This window comes from Nicotiana tomentosiformis, chromosome 8 (genome assembly GCF_000390325.3).
Source record: "Nicotiana tomentosiformis chromosome 8, ASM39032v3, whole genome shotgun sequence".
In the NCBI taxonomy this organism is placed as follows: domain Eukaryota; kingdom Viridiplantae; phylum Streptophyta; class Magnoliopsida; order Solanales; family Solanaceae; genus Nicotiana; species Nicotiana tomentosiformis.
Genome location: NC_090819.1, coordinates 108323224 through 108345039, shown reverse-complemented (window position 1 = coordinate 108345039; position 21816 = coordinate 108323224). Strand labels below are relative to the sequence as shown.

Here is a 21816-nt window from a genome sequence, read left to right as displayed (position 1 = left end):
GTGATTTATGTTGTTTGATGTCAGTAACTTTTTTTTAATGATAGGTAGTTTTGTTTTCTGTGGTTCTATACTACTAGCAATTTCCGGTCTGTCTTTTTAAAAAAGAACAAATTAACCTAGGGTTTGGTAATTTAGTTTTGTTTAGTTTATTATAAGTTTAAATGTCAAAAACTTTTCATTGATATATACAATTTGGACTTCTTTTTTTGACTTTTATGGAAAGGTTTCTGTATGTTTATTTGTAGTGATAATTTTACCGCGAAATGTCAGTAATGCAAATATTATTGAGGCTAGGAATTAAGTTATGCTAAAATTTTAAAAATTAATTAAATACCAATGGAAAAAATAAGTAACCCAGAAATGCTAAGAATTTCACAAGAGGTGGATATATATAAAATGTTTATAAAATTTCTTAGTTTGTATCATATTGAAATTCTTAATTTAGTTTGTAAGCTCTCTTTCATCTATAAGTTGTGTTTGTTCAATTTAATTTATAACTTTGACATTGTTATTGGCTTTGTTAATTTAGTTTAGTGTATAACTCATTTTATGTTGTTTCCTGTTTGCAGTAAATAGTTTTGTTAAAGATAGAAATTCTAAAAGTAAATATATAAATTGTTATATAGATTCTCATGTTAAGATTGTTATCTCTTTGTCAAATCAATTTTTTTTCTTTTAATTTATTGTCTCAAAACATTATCTAGAAAAAGGGAGTAGCGGTAAACCGCATCTACGTGCTTAGGCCAGTACGAAGGTTCTATCTTAGTTTTCGACTGAATCTGCTTGTGAAAATTTCTGGATCCGCGAATGTTGGAAACTAATAAAACTTACAGGAGTCGGGCAATTGATGTGCTTTTGAATCCAAAGGCCAATCTTTAGCAGTCAGATGATGTGGTATTGTTTTAATTGGAGTGGTTGCTGTTATACCTCCTTGGTTAGCTGTCCATACAAATGCATTCTTCTTAATGACCAACTGATGAAGCGTTCTTTGATGCGTTGTTGTCAACGAGATTTGCAGTCAGATGATGTGGTGTAGTTTTAATTGGAGAGAATGTGTTTCTACAATTAAACCATCATTTGAGTGTATCCTTTAGTAAAAGTAAAAGCCAGTAAAAGCCAATAACAGACCTGTCCTTTGGCGCCAGACCTATTCACATGTATTACATGTATGAAGAGAATCCGGCTCTATCATGGCATCTCATTGTTTCAATGTATCACTAACAGTTTTTCATATAAAAACTTTAGACACGGTTGACTGAAACATATAGTAGGATGGGAAAAGACGATAACTCAAAAGTATGTAAATGAGATGTAGATTATGAGAAGAGCAAAACGACAACAAATGGAGATAGGATGGAGAAATACAATGTTAACTCCGAAATGTGTAAATGAGATGTGGATTATGAAAAGACCAAATACCTATACGTATGACAACAAGTGGAGTTTCTATGCCTATCAAAGGCATAACTGGAGTAGGTAACAAACAGAGTAGCAGGAAAAGAGTCGTCAAGAGTTGCCGATGTATATCTTGGGGAGAAATATCACTGGTGCTAGCAGGAAGAAACTCGTAGTGTAGAAGTATAACTCGTAGAACCCCTGGGATGAGACTTGCAGAACTTGGTAAAAAATATGTTGAGTTTTCAAAGAAGGTTACATCTATTGAGATAAAATACTCATTTGTGGTGGGATAATAGCATTTCTTACTTTTGCTTCATAAAAAAATAGCATTTCTCACATCTCCTAAGATGAGATTTGACCAATTTTGGTTGAAGTTTAATCTTTAGTTGATGTATGGTCATTAACACAACAAGTACAACAAACACTCTTAATGGTAGGTGTGCGGATTCTGGTCTGGAAAAAGACTTTCATGAGGAGTCTGATGTTATAACACAAAAGAGGGCAACTGATTAATAGATAACAGGTAGTTGGAACATCTGCCAAAAATGAAGAACACGATGGTAAATAAGTAAGGTACAAACAATGACTTGTTGATTCCTCCTCGCCAACTTCATTTTGTTGAGGAGTATAGGTACAATTTGATCGGCGATTTCCTGATAACACGTGGAAGTGGTAAAAGGAATAATTGTCACTGTGTAGTACCTACATTGAAACACCAAATTGATTGCTGATTTTAGCAGCAACAACAACATATAACAACATACCTAGTATATTTTCACAATTGGGGTTTGGGGAGGGTAATGTGTAGGCAGACCTTACCCCTACCTTGTGCAGATAGAGAGACTGTTTCCGATAGACCTTCGGCTCCGGAAAGCACAATATCAACAGTAAAAAAATGTAATATAAAAAATGAACTAGTCATGGAAAGAAAACATAAGCAATATGGGGATATTAACAAATCGAAACAAAATCAATATCAGGTAATAATATGAATTCAAGAATAAGCCACCACTAGAGTAATACTAAAGCTACCGATATGTAAGGGAAGTACGCTTTACTACCTATTAATCTTCTACCCTAATCTTCGACCTCCACAACCTTCTATTAAGGGTCATGTTCTTAGTAAGCTGAAGATGCGCCATATCATGCCTAATCACCTTTCCCCAATACTTCTTAGGCCTTCTTCTACCCCTCCTTAGATTACCATGCGCAACCTTTGACACCTTCTTACTGGGGCATTCAGGCATTTCATTCTCACATGCCCTTATCCTCACTTCCCGCAGCTTATCCTCGCTACCTCTCCTTGTCCCGAATATCTTCATTTCTGATCATGTCTCTCCTAGTATGCCTACACATCTACCTCAACATGCTCATTTCCGCTACTTGCAACTTCTGGACATGAGAGTTCTTAACTGGCCAACACCCCCCATACAACATAGTCAATCTAACTACCACTTTGTACAACTTACCTTTAAGTCTTGGTGGCGCTTTCTTATCACACAAGACACCAGAAGCAAGCCTTCAATATGGTGTGCGACATCCTCATCAATCTCCCTGTTACCTGACCCAAGATACTTGAAACTACCCCGATTGGGGATGACTTTTGAGCATCAAGCCTCACCTCCACTTTATCATCACGAGTTCCGCTATGGAAGTTGCACTCCATGTACTCTGTTTTATTCCTGCTTAACTTTAGATTCGAGGGCGTGTTTCCAAACCTCCAGTCTGGCATTAACTCCGCCTTGCGTCTCGTCAATCATCACTATGTCATATTCAAATAACATGCACCATGGCACCCCCGAATGTGCCGCGTCAATACATCCATCGCCAAGGCGAACAAGAACGGGCTAAGCTCTGATCCTGGTGTAACCCCACCATGACCGGGAAGTATCCCGAGTCTCCTCCTATTGCCCTTACCCGGGACTTAGCTCCATTATGCATATTCTTAATCGCCCTAATGTATGCTACAGGGACACCTCTCGCCTCCAAGCACCTCCATAAAACTTCTCTTGGGACTTTGTAGTATGCTTCTCTAGATCGATAAACACAATGTGCAAGTCCCTTTTTCTCTCCCTTTACTGTTCCACCAACCTCCTTATGAGATGAATGGTTTCTGTGGTTGATCGGGGCATGAATCCGAACTGGTTCTCGGATATAGATACTCTCCTCCTCACCCTTATATCCACCACCCTCTCCCAAACTTTTATAGTATAGCTTAGCAGCTTGATACCCCTGTAATTGTTGCAGTTTTAGATATCCCCTTGTTCTTGTACAACGGGATCATCGTACTCCATTTCCATTCTTTGGGCATCTTAGATGTCCTAAAAATAACATTAAATTGGCCTGTGAGCCACATTAATCTTACGCTGCCCGTGCTCTTCCAAAACTCCATCGGAATCTCGTTGTGCCCGGTCGCTTTAACCATGTTCATCTTACGCATAGCCCACTCCATCTCCTTGGCCTTTATCCGCCTACGGTACCCAAAATATCGGCGACTTTTGGAGTGCTCCAGATCATCCAGCACAATATTCCTATTCCCTTCCTCGTTCAAGAGTTTATGAAAGTACGCCTGCCATCTTCGTTTGATCTGTGCCCTTCCATCAATATTTTTCCTTTCTCGTCTTTGATGCACTTCACTTGGTCCAGGTCATTGGCCTTCCTCTCTCTTATCTTGGCTAGCTTATACAACTTTTTGTTTCCGCTTTTACCCTTAAGTTCTTCATACAAGCGTCCAGATGCTGCTGTCTTCGTTGCCTTGACCGCTAGGTTCGCTTCCCTCTTAGTCGTCTTGTACCACTCTTTTTCGTCCTCTTCTCCTCGTCTTTGATCTCTATCAACTTCAAATATGCCGCTTTCTTGACCTCCACTTTCCCTTGGACCTCTCGATTACACCACCAGTCTCCTCTGTGCCTCCCAGAGTAGACCTTCGAGATCCCTAGCACCTCTCTAGCTGCTTTCCTGGTGCAATTCACTGTCTTGGTCCACATACTACTGGCATCCCCACTACTCGGCCATGCCCCATAATCCTTAGCTTCTCCCCCAACTCCTGGGATATCTCCTTAATCAAAGCTCCCTTCTTGATCTTAGGTTGACCATACACAACCTTCTTTTTCCTCTCCTTTATAATCCCCAAGTCCAACACCAAGAGCCTATGTTGGGTCACGAGGTTCTCGTTCGGGATAACCTTGCAATCCATGCATACCATTCTATCACTCTTTCTGAGAAGTAAGTAATCAATCTGGGTCTTGGCCACCGTACTCTGGAAGGTGGCCAAGTGCTCCTCCTTCTTTTGGAAACTCGAGTTTGCTATCACCAAATTAAAGGCTTTAGCGAAATCCAACAACGATGTTCCTCCTTCGTTTCTAACTCCAAAATTGAAGCCGCCATGCACATCGTCATAACCCCGGGAGATAGTCCGGAGGTGGCCACTGAAATCTCCTCCTATGAATAGCTTCTCGGAAGATGGAATACCATGCACCACCTCGTCCAAATCCTCCCAGAAATGTCGGTTGACCTCCTCATCCAAGCCCCCTTGAGGTGCGTAAGCACTAATAACGTTGAAAGTAAGCCTTCCAAGGACCAGTTTAATAGCCATCAACCTATTGCTCACCCTCTTAATCTCCACCACCTGCCCCCTGAGACCCTATCAACCAAGATTTTACACTTCAAGACTCCAAAGTACCACAGCTTAAACCCGTCTACATCCCTAGCCTTAGAACCCGCCCACCTAGTCTCCTAGATAGTTTGAAAGACAGAAAACAACTTAAACAAGGTTTCCTTAAAAACGCCCAAGTGAAACCCTTGTGCTGAATTTTACCCTAGGTTTCTTTAGCAAGGTAATCAAGAGAGAACATTTTAGCCTTGTCTGCTGGAGTATCCTGATCAAATTCAAGAGATGGAGGTCTCATCAAAGACTTGAGGAAGTATAATTGAAGCTTGTAGATGAAATGGCGTTGGAAGTTTAATATTGATATAGAATTTCTATGGGGAAATGTTAGTGCTAGAGAATGGAATGGAAGGTCAATGGTCCATGGAAGTTGTCAAAGTAACATATGGTTTTATTATTTGGAAAAGCATAAGCAAGATGTGGCCTGAATATTTGGTGAGAACTGAGCATAGCTTAGGAAATGGCAGAACAATACCTTTTTGGTATGACATGTGGATAGGGCGCACTCCTCTAAATGATCAATCCCTTGATCTTTCATCCTAGCTCAGTCCCCTGGAGCAACATTGGCAGAACGCAGAGGCGCTCGTACATGGAACTTCACATTTAAAAGACATGAATCAGATAAGATTCTTATTTAGTGAAGTCCTTTTCTTTTCAAGGAAAATGGACAACAAAACACTTGGCTCTACACTCAAACTAAGGTCTTCTGAATAGACTTCAGTTGAAATATAACATAGATTAGAAAAATTGTACAGTATCTTTTGTGACTCCAACTAATGAAGGACCAAAGGACGTTGATTCAAACACCAGAAGATGAGTCTGAAGAGAAATAATCTCACACAACAAAAAGTCGACAAACATAGAAGCAGGTCAAACCAAAGCTGTAGAGAAGTTGAAGATACATATCGAAACAAGCAGTGGGATAGATATAACCTGTTAAGGTCGTTGACCTCTTAGAAATCAACTGTTGCAAGTTGCAAATAGAGAAAATTGTGGAAGCATGTATTTCAAATTTGAGAAGTCACAAGTTAATGATGTGGAGCAGATAGAGTAAAGATTAGTGGATAGATGGATCACCGTCTTCAAGCGAGTATTTGAAGTTCATGAGATTATTGATATGTGGCAATCGATTGTGAAGGTTTGGCAATGGGCTTTAGGTAAATTGTTCGCTGGGGTTCTCGAGCCTTTCTAGCGGGGTAGTGAGGCTAGAAGACTGATGAAAGAACGAACATTTGCAAACAATCATTGGGAATATTTTGGTCTTTATAGATCCTTTGGCTGCCCTGTAGATTTTCCAGTGAGCAGCGTATACTTGAAGAATATGATGAAAAGAGTGAGAAGTGAAAAAGACTTGATTATTCCCTTGCTCGGTCAGAAATTTATTGTGATTACATATGTCATAACTTTGGTAGATTATTATGTCCCAACTTTGGTAGATTATTGATTATAGGAAAGATTACATTCTCTAATATAGGCATAATTAGAGCAATTAAATCAAATCAAATCTAATGGCTCTAATTAATGCAGAACATTTATAATCTCAACATTAGATATCAAAAACCTTCTGTGGATGCTCAACATTTTGATATAATACTGCCTATTAGATGCCCATTCATATGTATGTGAGGCGGCTCTGATTGATTCCTTAATGCAGGAAGAACTTGATGACATCATAAGGTATGGGTCAAAAGAGTTATTTACTGATGAAAATGACGAGGCTGGGAAATCTCGGCAAATTCATTATGATGATGCTGCAATAGATAGGTGAGTTTTACTTATAAAAAAAATAGATATGTAAGTTTTGTTTACCTGTAATGGCTTCTTAACTTTTTCTTCATTTAAAATATAATTTTGGGGTGTAACCTTTTTGAATTGCATATAGGACATCTCCCTCTGTCTTATTAGTTGTACCTTTTGATGCGTCCAAAAAATTTGACCTATTTCTTAAATGGCTAGTATTTCTCCTTTGAGAGAGAAGATCAATACAAATTATTGCTCCTTTTGTTTTACTTTCTTATGGCACTGTAACTATTTGGAGAGTCAAACAGTTTTTCATTTTTTAATTTTTACTGTGATTTTTCCTACATTTTATAAATATTGTTAATTATAATAAATCGTGTATTGTAGTCCTTAGTAGTTTTTTTTTTATAAAAATTGAGTTATAAAGGAATCGATATACGCATTGGAACTAAAAATTGATTTATTTCTTCATCGTACTCCTAATCCCACCATTCTTTTCCAGATGAAGGTAATAGTTATATTTTTTCTATATTGATTCTACGAATTTTCTACATGCTCAGCATTTCACATTTTAAACAATTAATTTTAACACGACTCTCCAAACTCAATGTAATAATTTATTCAAACATTTTACTCTTAGATTACGCGCATGTCGAAATGGGTCTAATTTATTGGGTGGAAGGAGTACCTTAGTACTTATGATGTTTTATAAAATGTATAATTTAAGTAATTTATTCATTCTATTAATTCTAAGATTACTTGATCGTGAGCAAGTTGGAGATGAAGATGCTGCAGTGAATGATGAAGAGGACGATTCATTTCTGAAGGCTTTTAAGGTTTATATCTCCTCTAGCATTTTAGATCAGAAACTGATTTTTTGGAATTATGACTTGCAATTGAAGCGAATTATAGCTAGATTCACTAAAGTAATTAAATATGAAATTGAGTGTTGTGAATTACTTCTATTTCGTGGTTGGCAAATTGAAAACTGAAACTTAATGTTGCAATGATTCTTCTTTGGGCTTGTTCTACTTATGTTTTAATGATGTTTAAATTGACTTGGGATTAATACAACAACAACAACGACCCAGTGGAATCCCACAAGTGGGGTCTGGGGAGGGTAGTGTGTACGCATACCTTACCCTTACTCCGGAGGAGTAGAGAGGCTGTTTCCGATAGACCCTCGGTGACTTGGGATTAATATATTGTTATTATGTATTGGATTCTGAAGGTAGTAATGATAATGATAGTGATGATGTTATAAACACTAACTTCATATATGTAAGGTATCTTTTTTTTTTGTTTGTAATTTCACCACGAAAAGCATGCACTTCTCTCTTAAGCGCCAAGAGTCTTGTTGCTTCGTTTTTTCTCTTTTTGGCCGCTTATCGCTTTTAATAATGCTGACTTGACAATCTTAAAGTAGCTAAGTTTAATGCATTAAAAGTTAAATAAATACATTTGTGATTTTAAGTACATTTACTCCCCCGAAAAAGGTAAAAAGAATGAAATAAATACATGTTAAACGAACTTACTTAGTTAAACTGTAAAGCAAGTTATGATTAGTCATGAAAGAAGACACTTTTCATGAAGTATACTTGCTTCTTTTTTTTTTGTCAACATGTTTAACTTGTAGCATAATATCACTTGTTGTATTGGTGAGGCATCTTTCTGAAGATAAATATATAGGTTGAAATAATCGATCACCAAAATAACTATATATATTTTGACTGATGATAGTAATCTCAGCTAGTTATTATTTTCGAGTTTTTATATTTAATTTCATGTAAATTTCAAAAAGAATATGTCGACTCAGATCCAGGACTGGCTATTAAAGTAAAAATTCCTGGTCAGTGTGAACTTGATATTTCTGCGCTAAATTTTGGGGATTGGCAACTCTCGTGTGATTGGATCATTCTATCGGTTTGATCAAATACCACAAAGTTCGCTACTCCTTTTCAGGTGTTCCATTGAGGCTTGCTATCCAGGATAAGGAGTTCTTATACATATGGACTTGCAGTTTGGAGTTGTAGCCAATAAATTTGATCTAGTGCAAGTTGATAGAGTTAAATGCAAATACTTATAATGATTGACTTTTTGGTGTAACTTCTTAAATTTACACGTATTAGATACTCTGGTAGATTTTCTCAGGTCCTTCCAAGTTTAGTGTGGAGCTGAGTTTGTGAAACTGTTATATTCAGCACCTACTCAGTGTGGCCTTGAATTAACTTTTTCTGCTTGCTTGTAATGACAAAAAGTTCATAAATATTTGGCTTTGAATAAGAAAGAAATAAATTTGATGACTTTTATGCTTTTCTGTAAGGATAATAAATAAACAATGTTATGACCATCGATATACTAAATTTCTGATTTAGTTGGGTAACTGCTATAATTTAAAAATTCATAGCTGCATTTTTGGCTTTTCTTTTTTCATTTGTTCATATAAGCTGCTGAATGTCTCAGGTAGCTAATTTTGAGTACATTGAAGAAGCAGAAGCAACAGCAGAAGAGGAAGCACCACCAGCCCCTATGGAGAATAAAGCAACTGTAAACAATTCTGAGAGAGCAACTTATTGGGAAGAATTGCTACGAGATAAATATGAAGTGCATCAAGTTGAAGAATTCAATGCTATGGGAAAGGGAAAGAGGAGTCGTAAGCAGGTGTGAATTGTCCTTTGCATGTTTATTCAACTTGTCGTTTATTCTGTTGTATAAGTTTGATGGCCTATTAAGCACTGTTTCGTGCCTCTCTCTTTCATGCTCTTCAATAATTTCTGGTATGTGCTCTTTCTTGGACATGTTAATCTAGCCATTTCTCGCGACTTTTCCTTTTTGATTTCTCCATTTTATATCTTATTCTCTTCCTAGATGGTGTCTGTTGAAGATGATGATCTTGCTGGTCTGGAAGACGTGAGCACTGATGGAGAGGATGACAACTATGAAGCTGAAGCTGATTCGAGTGATGGTGAGACAGCTTCACTAGAAGCGCCAGTTGTGAGGAAGGCTCACAGAAAGAAAGCCCGCGGTGGGATATGGGTTCTCAATCTCATTTTTGAATTTCAGTTAAGACTAATATACTATGATGTCTTAGTGAAGAATATATTTTCTTTTGACAGTGGATTCTGCTGAATCGCACCCTTTGATGGAAGGAGAAGGAAGATCATTTAGAGTACTGGGCTTCAATCAAAGCCAAAGGGCAGCATTTGTTCAAATTTTGATGAGGTTTTGTTTTTTTCTATATTCTTTTTCTGCTACATTTTTATTTATATTTTCCTCCCACAACTTCCTACCATTGAGTTTGGGATTGAGACGTAGTTGCTGTTGTTATAGTTGTTGTTCTTGCACTGACTTTCTACGATTCTGAATTTGCATCTTTTGTGCATGCAAAACTTGAAAATGTTGGAGATAACTAATCTTCTTGACAGATTTGGGGTTGGTGAGTTTGACTGGGCAGAATTCACTCCACGATTGAAGCAGAAAACTTATGAAGAAATTAAAGAGTATGTGCATACATCAACTTTCAAGTTGTATATTTCCCAATTTTCTAAATTAGGCTATTAGTAACGTGCAAATTCTGTGTTGCTCTAGGCAGTAGCTATCTCTCAACTAAATGTGTTTGCAAGTGAGGGGTAGACCTAACTTGCCTTCTATTGCTGAACCACTACCTCTTTCTGGTCTCAAAAGTTGCTCATCATGCATCTTCTTACTCTTCTCCTTCTCTGTCTCGCTCCCAGATATTTTATGCATCTGAGTATACCGATTGAATAATTGAGATACTTGTGGATGGAACATTATGTCCTGTGCTTTCCCACCAAGTGTTAATTCGATAATTTCTACAATTTTGATGCTTTGTCAATATCAGTAGACCGCTTGATGTGGTATAACGTCTTCAAAGCTATGTTATGTTATGGTAAATATAGGTAAAATTAGACCTGTTGAAAAGTAAAGTAACATCACTGTGACAGTATAACTTATCCCCCAAAAGAACAACAGATTCTTCTTGTGCATCTATGATGATGTGGTATTATTTCGACAAATTCCTAATTTTGTATGTCTCTTGTTGAATAGACATACCTAGTGCTCCAATTTCTGCTGGAAAAGTTTTTCCCAGTCACAATTTTCACTAAATGAATAACCTCCCCTAGTGATCTCCACTTGATTTGTCTGAAATTTGCAGATAATATGTACTGACATGTTCTAATCTCTGTCATACAGTTATGGAGCTCTCTTTCTGTCGCACATAGCTGAAGATGTCATTGACTCGCCAACATTTTCAGGTGAAGAAAATATATTTCTCTTTAAATTCGTGGTTTATGATTCTTATAGGCTTTAGTTTCTCCTTTTTCTTCTCCTTTACCCTCTTGCTGGTCAGGAAACATTTAAATATTTTTGATTGCAGATGGGGTTCCAAAAGAAGGACTTAGAATACAAGATGTGCTTGTTAGGATAGCTGTCTTGCTGCTTATAAGGGACAAGGCAAGTCTTTATTTATGGCAAAGGATATGTTATTGCATATCTCTGATATACCAATGTCCCGTATAGCTTCTAATTGCAGTATCGAACTCTCACTGGTGTGTGTGCTTGTAACTTTCAGGTTATAGCCCTGTGTAAATTATATGAATTAGTCCTAGTCCTACATAGAATAGGAGTATGATATGTATTGTATACATAGGGCTCATTGTATTATAATTAAATAGAATATCAATAATAGAGTTTTCTCCCGTGCATTCTCACATGGTATCAGAGCATTGGTGAGATAATTATGGTTGTGCGTCAATCCAACGACATCCGGGAAGAAATCAGGCAATTTTCCGGTGAGCTGAGAAGCCGTTTGCATCAAAACCATTTTTTATCGGTGTTGTGCATAAACCAACACCACCACAGTGTTCTCCATCCTCCGGCGACCAAATCCCACCGGAAAAACACCACCCACGCGCCGTCACGCGCCGACCAGAGTGAGAATTTTCCGGTTAGATCTGTCCACGCGCCGGCGCATGGACCATTTTCCGGTCAGTTTCCGACGAGGCTCCTTTTGGACAGCTTTCCCAGGACGTTATTCCTAGTGTGGCCATTCAAGTTTCATCAAATTCCGGCAACCTTTTTATTTTCCGGCTAGTGAACAATGTTTTCCAAAAAAAAAAGGGGTGTTTCTGATTTGGCATTCGAAGGTTAACCATACAAGTTGTAATTAAGAATTTGAGAAGTTGGTTGTAGCAAAATGGAATCCAATACTATGAATAGTTGGATGGTTTCTCTACCGGATTATATTGAGTTCCTTCAGTACAAAACATGTAAACAGACATCTTCAGGAATAGCTTCCGTTGTTCAAACAGATGGTAGCGTGACTTGTGTCTCCCAATCTTAAACCTCTGAGTCTTGAGTCATTGATTCAAGTGTATCTGATCATATTTATAGTAACAAATCTCTTTTCACTACTATTTCATGTTCTCAATCACTCCCAACAGTCACAATGGCCAACGGGACTCAAACCATGGCAACTGGAATAGGTCAAGCAAGTCCACTTCCTTCCTTACCTTTAGATTCAGTTCTTTATGTTCCCGATAGTCCTTTTAATCTCATAATTGTTAGTCGCTTAGCCAAATCACTTAAATGCTTTGTTTTATTTCTTGATGACCTTGTTTTTATACAAGAACGCAGTACAAGGCGGATCATTGGTACCAGGCGTGAATCAGATGGACTTTATTACTTTATCCTTGCAAAATCACATGGACTCACATCTTGTCTTCCTTTGACAACTTGTCATGTTAATGATTCACTAGATTTATTACATAAACGGTTGGGACATCCCAGTTTGTCAAAACTTCAAAAAATGGTACCTGGTTTATCTTACTTGTCCACCGTAGAGTGTGAGTCATGTCAGCTCGATAAGTATACCCGCTCCCATTTCCTTCGGCATTTTGATAATCGAGCAGTCACCTTTTACTTTAGTCCATTCAGATGTTTGGGGTCCTAGTCGGGTTAGTTCTACCTTGGGATTCCGCTACTTTGTCAGTTTCATTGATGAATTCTAGGTGCACTTGGATATTTTTGATGAAAAATCGATCTGAGTTGTTTTTTATTTTTGAGACCTTCCACGCTAAAATTCAAAATCAATTTGGGATTTCTATCCGCACATTTCGTAGTGATAATGCCCTAGAGTATTTGTCATCCCGATTTCAGCAGTTTATGAACTATCTTGGGATTATTTATCAAACATCTTGTCCATACACATTCCAACAAAATGGGTAGCTGAAAGAAAGAATAGACATCTTATTGAAACTGCTCGTACCCTACTCATAGAATCTCATGTTCCGTTGCGTTTTTGGGGGATGCAGTTCTTACATCTTGCTATCTTATTAATCGTATGCCATCTTCAGCCATTCAGGATCAAGTTCCATTCTCTGTCATGTTTCCCCACTTACCTTTGTTCTTTCTTCCACCTCGTGTCTTTGGGAGCACATGTTTTGTTCATAACCTTACTCCAGGAAAAGATAAGTTAGCTCCTCGTGCGTATTTTTGGGTTACTCGAGAACGCAAATGTTACCTTCTTTGAAACCCAATCATACTTCACAGGTCCAAGTAATCACTTAGATATTTCTGATGTGCTACCAGTTCCTTCTTTTGGAGATTCAGTCACTTTCTCTAATTCATCTTCCTCTATAACTCCAGCTTCACCACCTACAGCTCCAGTTGTAGCTCCACCACCTATAGCTCTAGTTCCACCACTTAGTACAGTTCAACCTTCTACAGCTCCACCTCTCCTGACTTATCGTCGTCGTCCGCGCCCAGCATCAGGCGCAACTGATTCACGTCTTGCACCTGACCCTGCTAATACTGCGGACATTTGTCACATTTTCGAACAAATTCCTTCGCATCTTTGCCCATAACGATCCAATAATACTCTGCTCTGATTATTTTTCGGACTAATGGATCGGCACCGGAAGGATTCCCACAAGTGCCCTCGTGCACCTCACGTAAGATGTAATCGGTATCTCCTGGAGCCAAGCATACTGCTAATGGTCCATCGAATGTCCTTCAGTATAGCGTTCCATCAGAAGCCAACGTGAATCGAGCGGCTTTGGTCCGTAGGCCCTTGAATCTTTAGGATCCGATGGGAGCTTTTCGCTCTTTAAGTATTCAATGTACTTATTTCTCCAATCCCAGGTTTAAGCTTGTAGAATTTATCTCGGCGTGACCCTCTTCGATCACGGATCTCGAGAGTTGAACGACAGTCCCCGGGCTCAAGTCACCTTCCTCAACCGACGATCCCAAATTCGCAAGTGCATCGGCCTCACTGTTTTGTTCTCGTGGAACATGTCGTAAAGTCCATTGTTTGAAATGGTGCAAAGTAACATGTAGCTTGTCTAAATACCTTTGCATTCTATCTTCTCGAACTTCGAAGGTTTTGTTTACTTGATTCACCACCAGCAAAGAGTCACATTTGGCTTCAATGCCTTCTGCTCCCAAGTTTTTAGCTAGCTCGAGACCTGCAATCATGGCCTCATACTCGGCCTCGTTGTTAGTCAACCTGGTAGTTTTAATAGATTGCCTAATAGTGTTACCCGTGGGTGGCTTCAAAACTATGCCTAGCCCGGACCCCTTCACGTTCGAAGCCCCGTCCGTAAAATGGGTTCATACCCCCGATGATGTACCCGATTTCAACAGTTCTTTTTCGACTTCGGGTACGAGGGTTGGATTGAAATCGTCCACGAAGTCTGCTAAAATTTGAGACTTGATGGCCGTACGGGGTTTTCGATATCGTACCCACCGAGTTCGACGGCCCATTTATCTAATCGGCCTGATAGTTTGGGCTTGTGCAAAATATTACGAAGCGGATAAGTGGTTAATACGCATATGGGGTGACATTGAAAGTACGGTCTTAACTTTCTAGAGGCTCTTATCAGTGCGAGTGCCAGTACCGATTGCACTATGGAAAGGTATACGGTCTGTGAGAAGACACAGGAGAAAAAATGTTATTGATATTGGATGTTCAATACAATAAAAGAGGTCCTTATAGCTATACTATACAAGGACATACTACTCCTATTCCAATGTGGGACAAGACTACACTATATACATAGCTGTAAACTAACACGGTCTACACTTAATCCTAATCCCCATTATGTCGGTATAAGTTACCATCGTCTGTCATCACCCCATTGTGCATTTGTGTCATCTTTATCCTCTGTTTCCATCCTTAAATCTACAGGTGAAGCACTGTCTCATCCAGGGTGGCGTCAAGCTATGATTGACGAGATGTCTGCTTTACATACGAGTGGTACTTGGGATCTTGTTCCTCTTCCTTCGGATAAATCGACTGTTGGTTGTCATTGGGTGTATGCAGTCAAAGTTGGTCCCTATGGCCAGGTTGATCGACTTAAGGCTCGTCTTGTTGCCAAAGGGTATACTCAAATATTTGGGCTCGATTACAATGATACTTTCTCTCCCGTGGCTAAAATAACATCAATCTGCCTTTTTCTATCCATGGCTGCTGTCCGCCATTGGCCTCTCTATCAGCTGGACATTAAGAATGCTTTTCTTCACGGTGACCTTGAGGATGAGGTTTATACGGAGCAACCACCTGGTTTTGTTGGTCAGGGGGAGTTTAGTGGCCTTGTATGTCAGTTGCGCTGGTCCCTCTATGGTCTAAAGCAGTCTCCTCGAGCCTGATTTGGTAAGTTCAGCACAGTTATTCATGAGTTTGGCATGACTCGTAGTGAAGCTGATCACTCTGTGTTTTATCGACACTCCTTCAAATCTCAGTATTTATCTGGTGGTTTATGTTGATGATATTGTTATTATCGGCAATGATCGGGATAGTATTACTAAGTTGAAGCAACATCTCTTTCAGCACTTTCAGACTAAGGATCTGGGCAGATTAAAGTATTTTCTAGGTGTGAGAAAGCACAGGAGAAAATATGTTATTGATATTGAATGATAAATACAATACAAGAGGTCCCTATTTATAGCTATACACTACAAGGAGATATTACTCCTCTTCCAATGTGGGACAAGACTACACTATACATATTTGTAAACTAACACTCCCCCTCAAGCCGGTGCATACACATCATATGTACCGAGCTTGTTACACATGTAACTAATACGAGAACCAGTAAGACACTTAGTGAAAATATCTGCTAGTTGATCGTTCAACTTTACAAACTTTGTAACAATATCTCCTGAAAGTATTTTTTCTCTGACAAAGTGACAGTCGATCTCAATGTGTTTAGTCCTCTCATGGAACACCGGATTTGACGCAATATGAAGAGCAGCTTGGTTATCACACACTAGTTCCATCTTGCTGATTTTTCCGAACTTTAACTCCTTGAGCAACTGCTTGACCCAAACTAACTCACACGTCGCCATAGCCATGGCCCGATATTCGGCTTCGGCGCTAGATCGAGCAGCTACATTCTGTTTTCTTGCTCTTCCACGAGACCAAGTTACCTCCTACTAGAACAGAATATCCAGACGTAGAACGTCTATCAAAAGGTGATCCTGCCCAATTAGCATCCCAGTGACTATCACAGGGAGAATCCATAAACTGACTTACAACACTCACCAGAAAAGAAATGTCAGGTCTAGTCACTGTGAGGTAATTCAATTTGCTAACCAACCTCCTATATCTCGTAGGGTCTCTAAGAGGCTCCCCCTGTCCAAGCGGAAGCTTAGCATTTAGATCCATAGGAGAGTCAATAGGTCTGCAACCCATCATTCCAGTCTCCTCAAGAATGTCTAAGGCATACTTCCGTTGTGAAATAACAATACCTGAGCTAGACTGAGCGACCTCAATATCTAGAAAATACTTCAATCTGCCCAAATCCTTAGTCTGGAAGGGTTGAAAGAGATGTTGCTTCAGATTAGTAATACTATCCTGATCATTGCCAGTAATAACAATATCATCAACATAAACCACTTGATAAATACACAGATTAGGAGCAAAATGCCGATAAAACACAGAGTGATCAGCCTCACTACAAGTCATGCCGAACTTCTGAATAATTGTGCTGAACTTACCAAACCAAGCTCGAGAGGACTGTTTCAAACCATATAGTGACCTGCGCAATCTGCAAACACAACCATTAAACTCCCCCTGAGCAACAAAACCAGGTGGTTGCTCCATATAAACTTCTTCCTCAAGATCACCGTAGAGAAAAACATTCTTAATGTCTAACTGATAAAGAGGCCAATGACATACAACAACCATGGACAAAAAGAGACGAACAGATGCTACTTTAGTCACGGGAGAGAAAGTATTACTATAATCAAGCCCAAAAATCTGAGTATATCCTTTTGCAACAAGACGAGCCTTAAGCCGATCAACCTGGTCATCCGTGCCGACTTTGACTGCATAAACCCAACGACAACCAACAACAGACTTACCTGCAGGAAGAGGAACAAGCTCCCAAGTGTCACTCGTATGTAAAGCAGACATCTCGTCAATCATAGCATGTCGCCATCCTAGATGAGATAGTGCCTCACCTGTAGACTTACAGATAGAAACAATGGACAAAGAAGATATAAAAACATAATGAGGTGATGGCAAGCGATGATAACTTAAACCGACATAGTGGGGATTAGGATTAAGTGTGGATCGTACACCTTTGCGGAGTGCAATTGGTTGACTAAGAGGAGACAAGTCCGCAGTAGGTGCAGAATCTGATACGAGGCGTGAATCACCTGGTCCTGATGCTGGATGTGGACGACGATGATAAGTCAAGAGTGGTGGAGCTGCAGAAGGTTGAACTGGATTATGTGGAGGAACTGGAGCTATAGTTGGTGGAGCTACAACAGGAGCTGTAGGTGGTGGAGCTACAACAAGAGCTGTAGGTGGTGGAGCTGGAGTGACTGAATCTCTAAAAGATGAAACTGGTAGTACCTCAGAAATATCTAAGTGATGACCGGAACCTGTGAAGTATGATTGGGTTTCAAAGAAGGTAATATCAACAGACATAAGGTACCGCTGGAGGTCAGGAGAGTAGCATCGATACCTCTTTTTGTGTTCTCGAGAAATCTAGAAATACGCACTTAAAAGCACGAGGAGCTAACTTATCTGTTCCTGGAGTAAGGTTATGGACAAAACAAGTGCTTCCAAAGATACGGGGTGGAAGAGATAACAAAGGTAAGTGGGGAAACATGACAGAGAATGAAACTTGGTTCTGGATAGCTGAAAATGGCATACGATTAATAAGATAGCAAGATGTAAGAACTGCATCCTCCCAAAAATGCAACGGAGCATGAGATTGTATGAGTAGGGTACGAGCAATTTCAATAAGATGTCTATTCTTTCTTTTAGCTACCCCATTTTGTTTAGTTGTGTACGGACAAGATGTTTGATGAATAATCCCATGAGATTTCATAAACTGCTGAAACGGGGAAGACAAATACTCTCGGGAATTATCACTACGAAATGTGCGAATAGAAATCCCAAATTGATTTTGAATTTCAGCGTGGAAGGTCTGGAAAATAGAAAACAGCTCAGATCGATTTCTTATCAAAAATATCCAAGTGCACATGGAATAATCATCAATGAAACTGACAAAGTAGCGGAATTCCAAGGTGGAACTGACCCGACTAGGACCCCAAACATCTGAATGGACTAAAGTAAAAGGTGACTCTGCTCGATTATCAAGACGCCGAGGGAAATGAGAGCGAGTATGCTTACCAAGCTGATATGACTCACACTCTAGAGCTGACAAGTGAGATAAACCAGATACCATTTTCTGAAGTTTTGACAAACTGGAATGTACCAATCGTTTATGTAATAAATCTGGTAAATCAGTAACAGGACAAGTTGTAGAAGGAAGACAAGATGTGAGTCCATGTGATTTAGTAAGGATAAGGTAATAAAGTCCGTTTGATTCACGCCCGGTACCAATGATCCGCCCCGTACTGCATTCCTGTATAAAAACATGGTCATCAAGAAATAAAACAACACATTTAAGTGATTTGGCTAAGCGACTAACAGTTATGAGATTAAAAGGACTATTAGGAACATAAAGGACTGAATCTAAAGGTAAGGAAGGAAGTGGGCTTGCTTGACCTATTGCAGTTGCCATGGTTTGAGACCCATTGGCCATTGTGACTTTTGGAAGAGATTGAGAATACGAAATAGTGAAAAGAGATTTGTTACCAGAAATATGATCTGATGCACCTGAATCAATGACCCAAGACTCAGAGGATGAAGATTGTGAGAAACAAGTCACGCTATTACCTGTTTGAACAACAGAAGCTATCTCAGAAGATGTCTTCTTACATGCTTTGTACTGAAGGAACTCAATATAATCTGCTAAAGAAACCATCCGACTATTCAAAGCATCGGTTCCCATGTCGCTACAATTTGTAGTAGTAGGGTTAACTTGAAATAGTGGAAATAAGTAATTCCTGTGAAAAAAATGAAGAACTAGTTTGAAAAATACTGTTTGCAACAGGAAAACAGAACACTGTTCTGCGCCGGAAACACTGTTCACACTGAAAACACTGTAGCTCGCCGGAATCTACTGTAGCTGCCGGAAAAACTCAAAGTGGTCGGAATGAAACAAAACCAGTGAGTGTAGAATCGAAATTACCAGGCAATCCTATTGTTCAACTGAAACTTTATCAAAATCTGGCCGGAACAGTGCTCACGCGCCGGCGCGTGGGTCAGATCTTGCCGGAAATTGTTTTCTTTTCCAGGCGCGTGAGGGCGCGTGGACGTGTGTTTTCCGGTGGAGTTGACTGGGGTTTGGTTGCCGGAGCCTGAAGAATCTTGTGGTGGTGTTGATTTTTGCACAACACCAACAGAAAGTGATTTGCTTACGGACAACTTTCTAAGTCGCCGGAAAATTGCACGGCGAAGAGGTCTTTCTTCCCGGAAGTCGCTGGAATGATGCACAACGACGGGTTTCTCACTAATGCTCTGATACCATGTGAGAAGGCACGGGAGAAAATATGTTATTGATATTGAATGATAAATACAATACAAGAGGTCCCTATTTATAGCTATACACTACAAGGAGATATTACTCCTCTTCCAATATGGGACAAGACTACACTATACATATCTGTAAACTAACACTAGGTATTGAGGTTGCTCAGTCTAGCTTAAGTATTGTAATCTCACCACGGAAGTATGCCTTAGACATTTGTGAGGAGACAAGAATGACATGATGTAGACCTGTTGACACTCATATGGATCCGAATTCTAAACTTCTACCAGGACAGGGGGAGCCGCTTAGCGATCCTGGAAGATATATGCGGTTGGTTGGTAAATTAAATTATCTCACAATGACTAGACCTGACATTTTCTTTCCTGTGAGTGTGGTAAGTCAGTTCCTGGATTCTCCCTGTGATAGTCATTGGGATACAGTTGTCCGCATTCTTCGATATATAAAATCAGCTCCAGGCAAAGGATTATTGTTTGAAGATCGAGGCCATGAGTAAATTGTTGGGTACTTAGATGCTGACTGGGCAGGATTACCTTCTGATAGATGTTCTACGTCTGGATACTGTGTTTTAGTAGGAGGTAATTTGGTGTCTTGGAAGAGCAAGAAATAAAATGTGGTTGCTCGGTCTAGTGCAGAAGCAGAATATCGAGCAATGGCTGTGGCAACATGTGGGCTAGTTTGGATCAAACATTTGCTTAATGAGTTGAAATTTGGTGAGATCAGCAAGATGGAACATGTGTGTGATAATCAAGTTGCCCTTCATATTGCATCAAATCTGGTGTTCCATGAGAGAACTAAACACATCGAGATTGACTGTCACTTCGTCAGAATACTCTCAGGAGATATTGCTACAAAGTTTGTGAAGTCGAATGATCGGCTTGCATATATTTTCGCCAAGTCTCTTACTGGTCATCGTATTAGTTACATATGTAACAAGTTCGGTACATATGATTTGTATGCACCGGCTTAAGGAGGAGTGTTAGATAGTTATGTAAATTATATAAATTCGTCCTAGTCCTACATAGAATACGAATATGATATGTATTGTATAAATAGGGCTCATTGTATTATAATTAAATAGAATATCAATAATAGATTTTTCTCCCGTGCATTCTCACAAGCCCAAACTGGGCCTTCGATAGTATGTGCTAGATGTTTCCCAATACGCATATCCTATTTGTTTCTTTAGTCTCATTCTTCTAGCAACTTTTTTGTTTATCGCGGTTATACAAAAATCTTAAGTTTTAAACTTAATATCCAGTTCCAAATTCGATTTGTGTCTTTATAAGTTCCTACAATTATCGTGCCTTTTGTGTTCGCCTCCAACACGACGTTTGCGTCCTCATTTGTGCTACCACGATTATAACTTGGTCTTTTTGGCATGAAAATATGAGAAAAGAATTTCATGTTTGAAAAGAAAAAAAATGGAAGTTTCTCTTATTTCATGGTTAATGGTATTATGCAATGTGGTTGAGGTATAAGACAGGTATAAATATGATGTGACTTGTCCAAAAATAGAATGGCAAAATCCAGTGCTGTTGCTGGATTTCTTCTTGTAATGTCTGGTAGTGGTAAAATAATTTATAAGTATGATGTCTGTTTTTTATATAGTCCTTTTGATGCTATCAAATTTTTATGTGACCTTTAATTTCCAGTAAAACTGAAGCTTTTTACCTTAAGTTAGATTGTCTGATGACTGTAGATATTCATTAAACTACAATTATAGAGGTGTGTTCATGGTTAAAGGTTGATAGGTATTTTCTGCTGTTTCAGGTGAAGGCTTTTTCAGAAAAGACAGGTGGCCCTCTTTTTGCCGAGGACATTGTGTTTCGGTTGCCTGGATTGAAAGGTGGAAAGCTTTGGAAGGAAGAGCATGATCTGCTGCTGCTACGAGCAGTGTTAAAGTATGTAACTTTTCATCTCTGCTGATCTATATCATGAATTTAGGAACTGTCGAACCAGTTGAAATAACTCTGTAGATCTGAAATTGCACTTTATAAAGAAAGACAAGTATACGAGTTGATTAGATTGCATATACCAGTAGTGAAGAAAGACGTAAAAGTCTGGATTAAATTTAAAGAG

The 21816-nt window shown here is 39.1% G+C and overlaps 1 protein-coding gene across 3 annotated transcripts in view; it reads left to right on the top strand.

Annotated features, from left to right (window-relative positions):
* The window catches only part of LOC104092002 (CHD3-type chromatin-remodeling factor PICKLE-like), a 59008-nt gene that overhangs the window by 30452 nt on the left and 6740 nt on the right, over positions 1-21816 (top strand). For all 3 annotated transcript variants that reach the window (XM_070182626.1, XM_070182624.1, XM_070182625.1), the window contains exons 19-27: positions 6720-6829; positions 7560-7641; positions 9269-9466; positions 9674-9830; positions 9922-10027; positions 10231-10305; positions 11021-11082; positions 11205-11281; positions 21508-21638. In XM_070182626.1, the coding sequence (XP_070038727.1) occupies positions 6720-6829; positions 7560-7641; positions 9269-9466; positions 9674-9830; positions 9922-10027; positions 10231-10305; positions 11021-11082; positions 11205-11281; positions 21508-21638 (998 nt within the window). The remainder of the gene's footprint in view (positions 1-6719; positions 6830-7559; positions 7642-9268; positions 9467-9673; positions 9831-9921; positions 10028-10230; positions 10306-11020; positions 11083-11204; positions 11282-21507; positions 21639-21816) is intronic.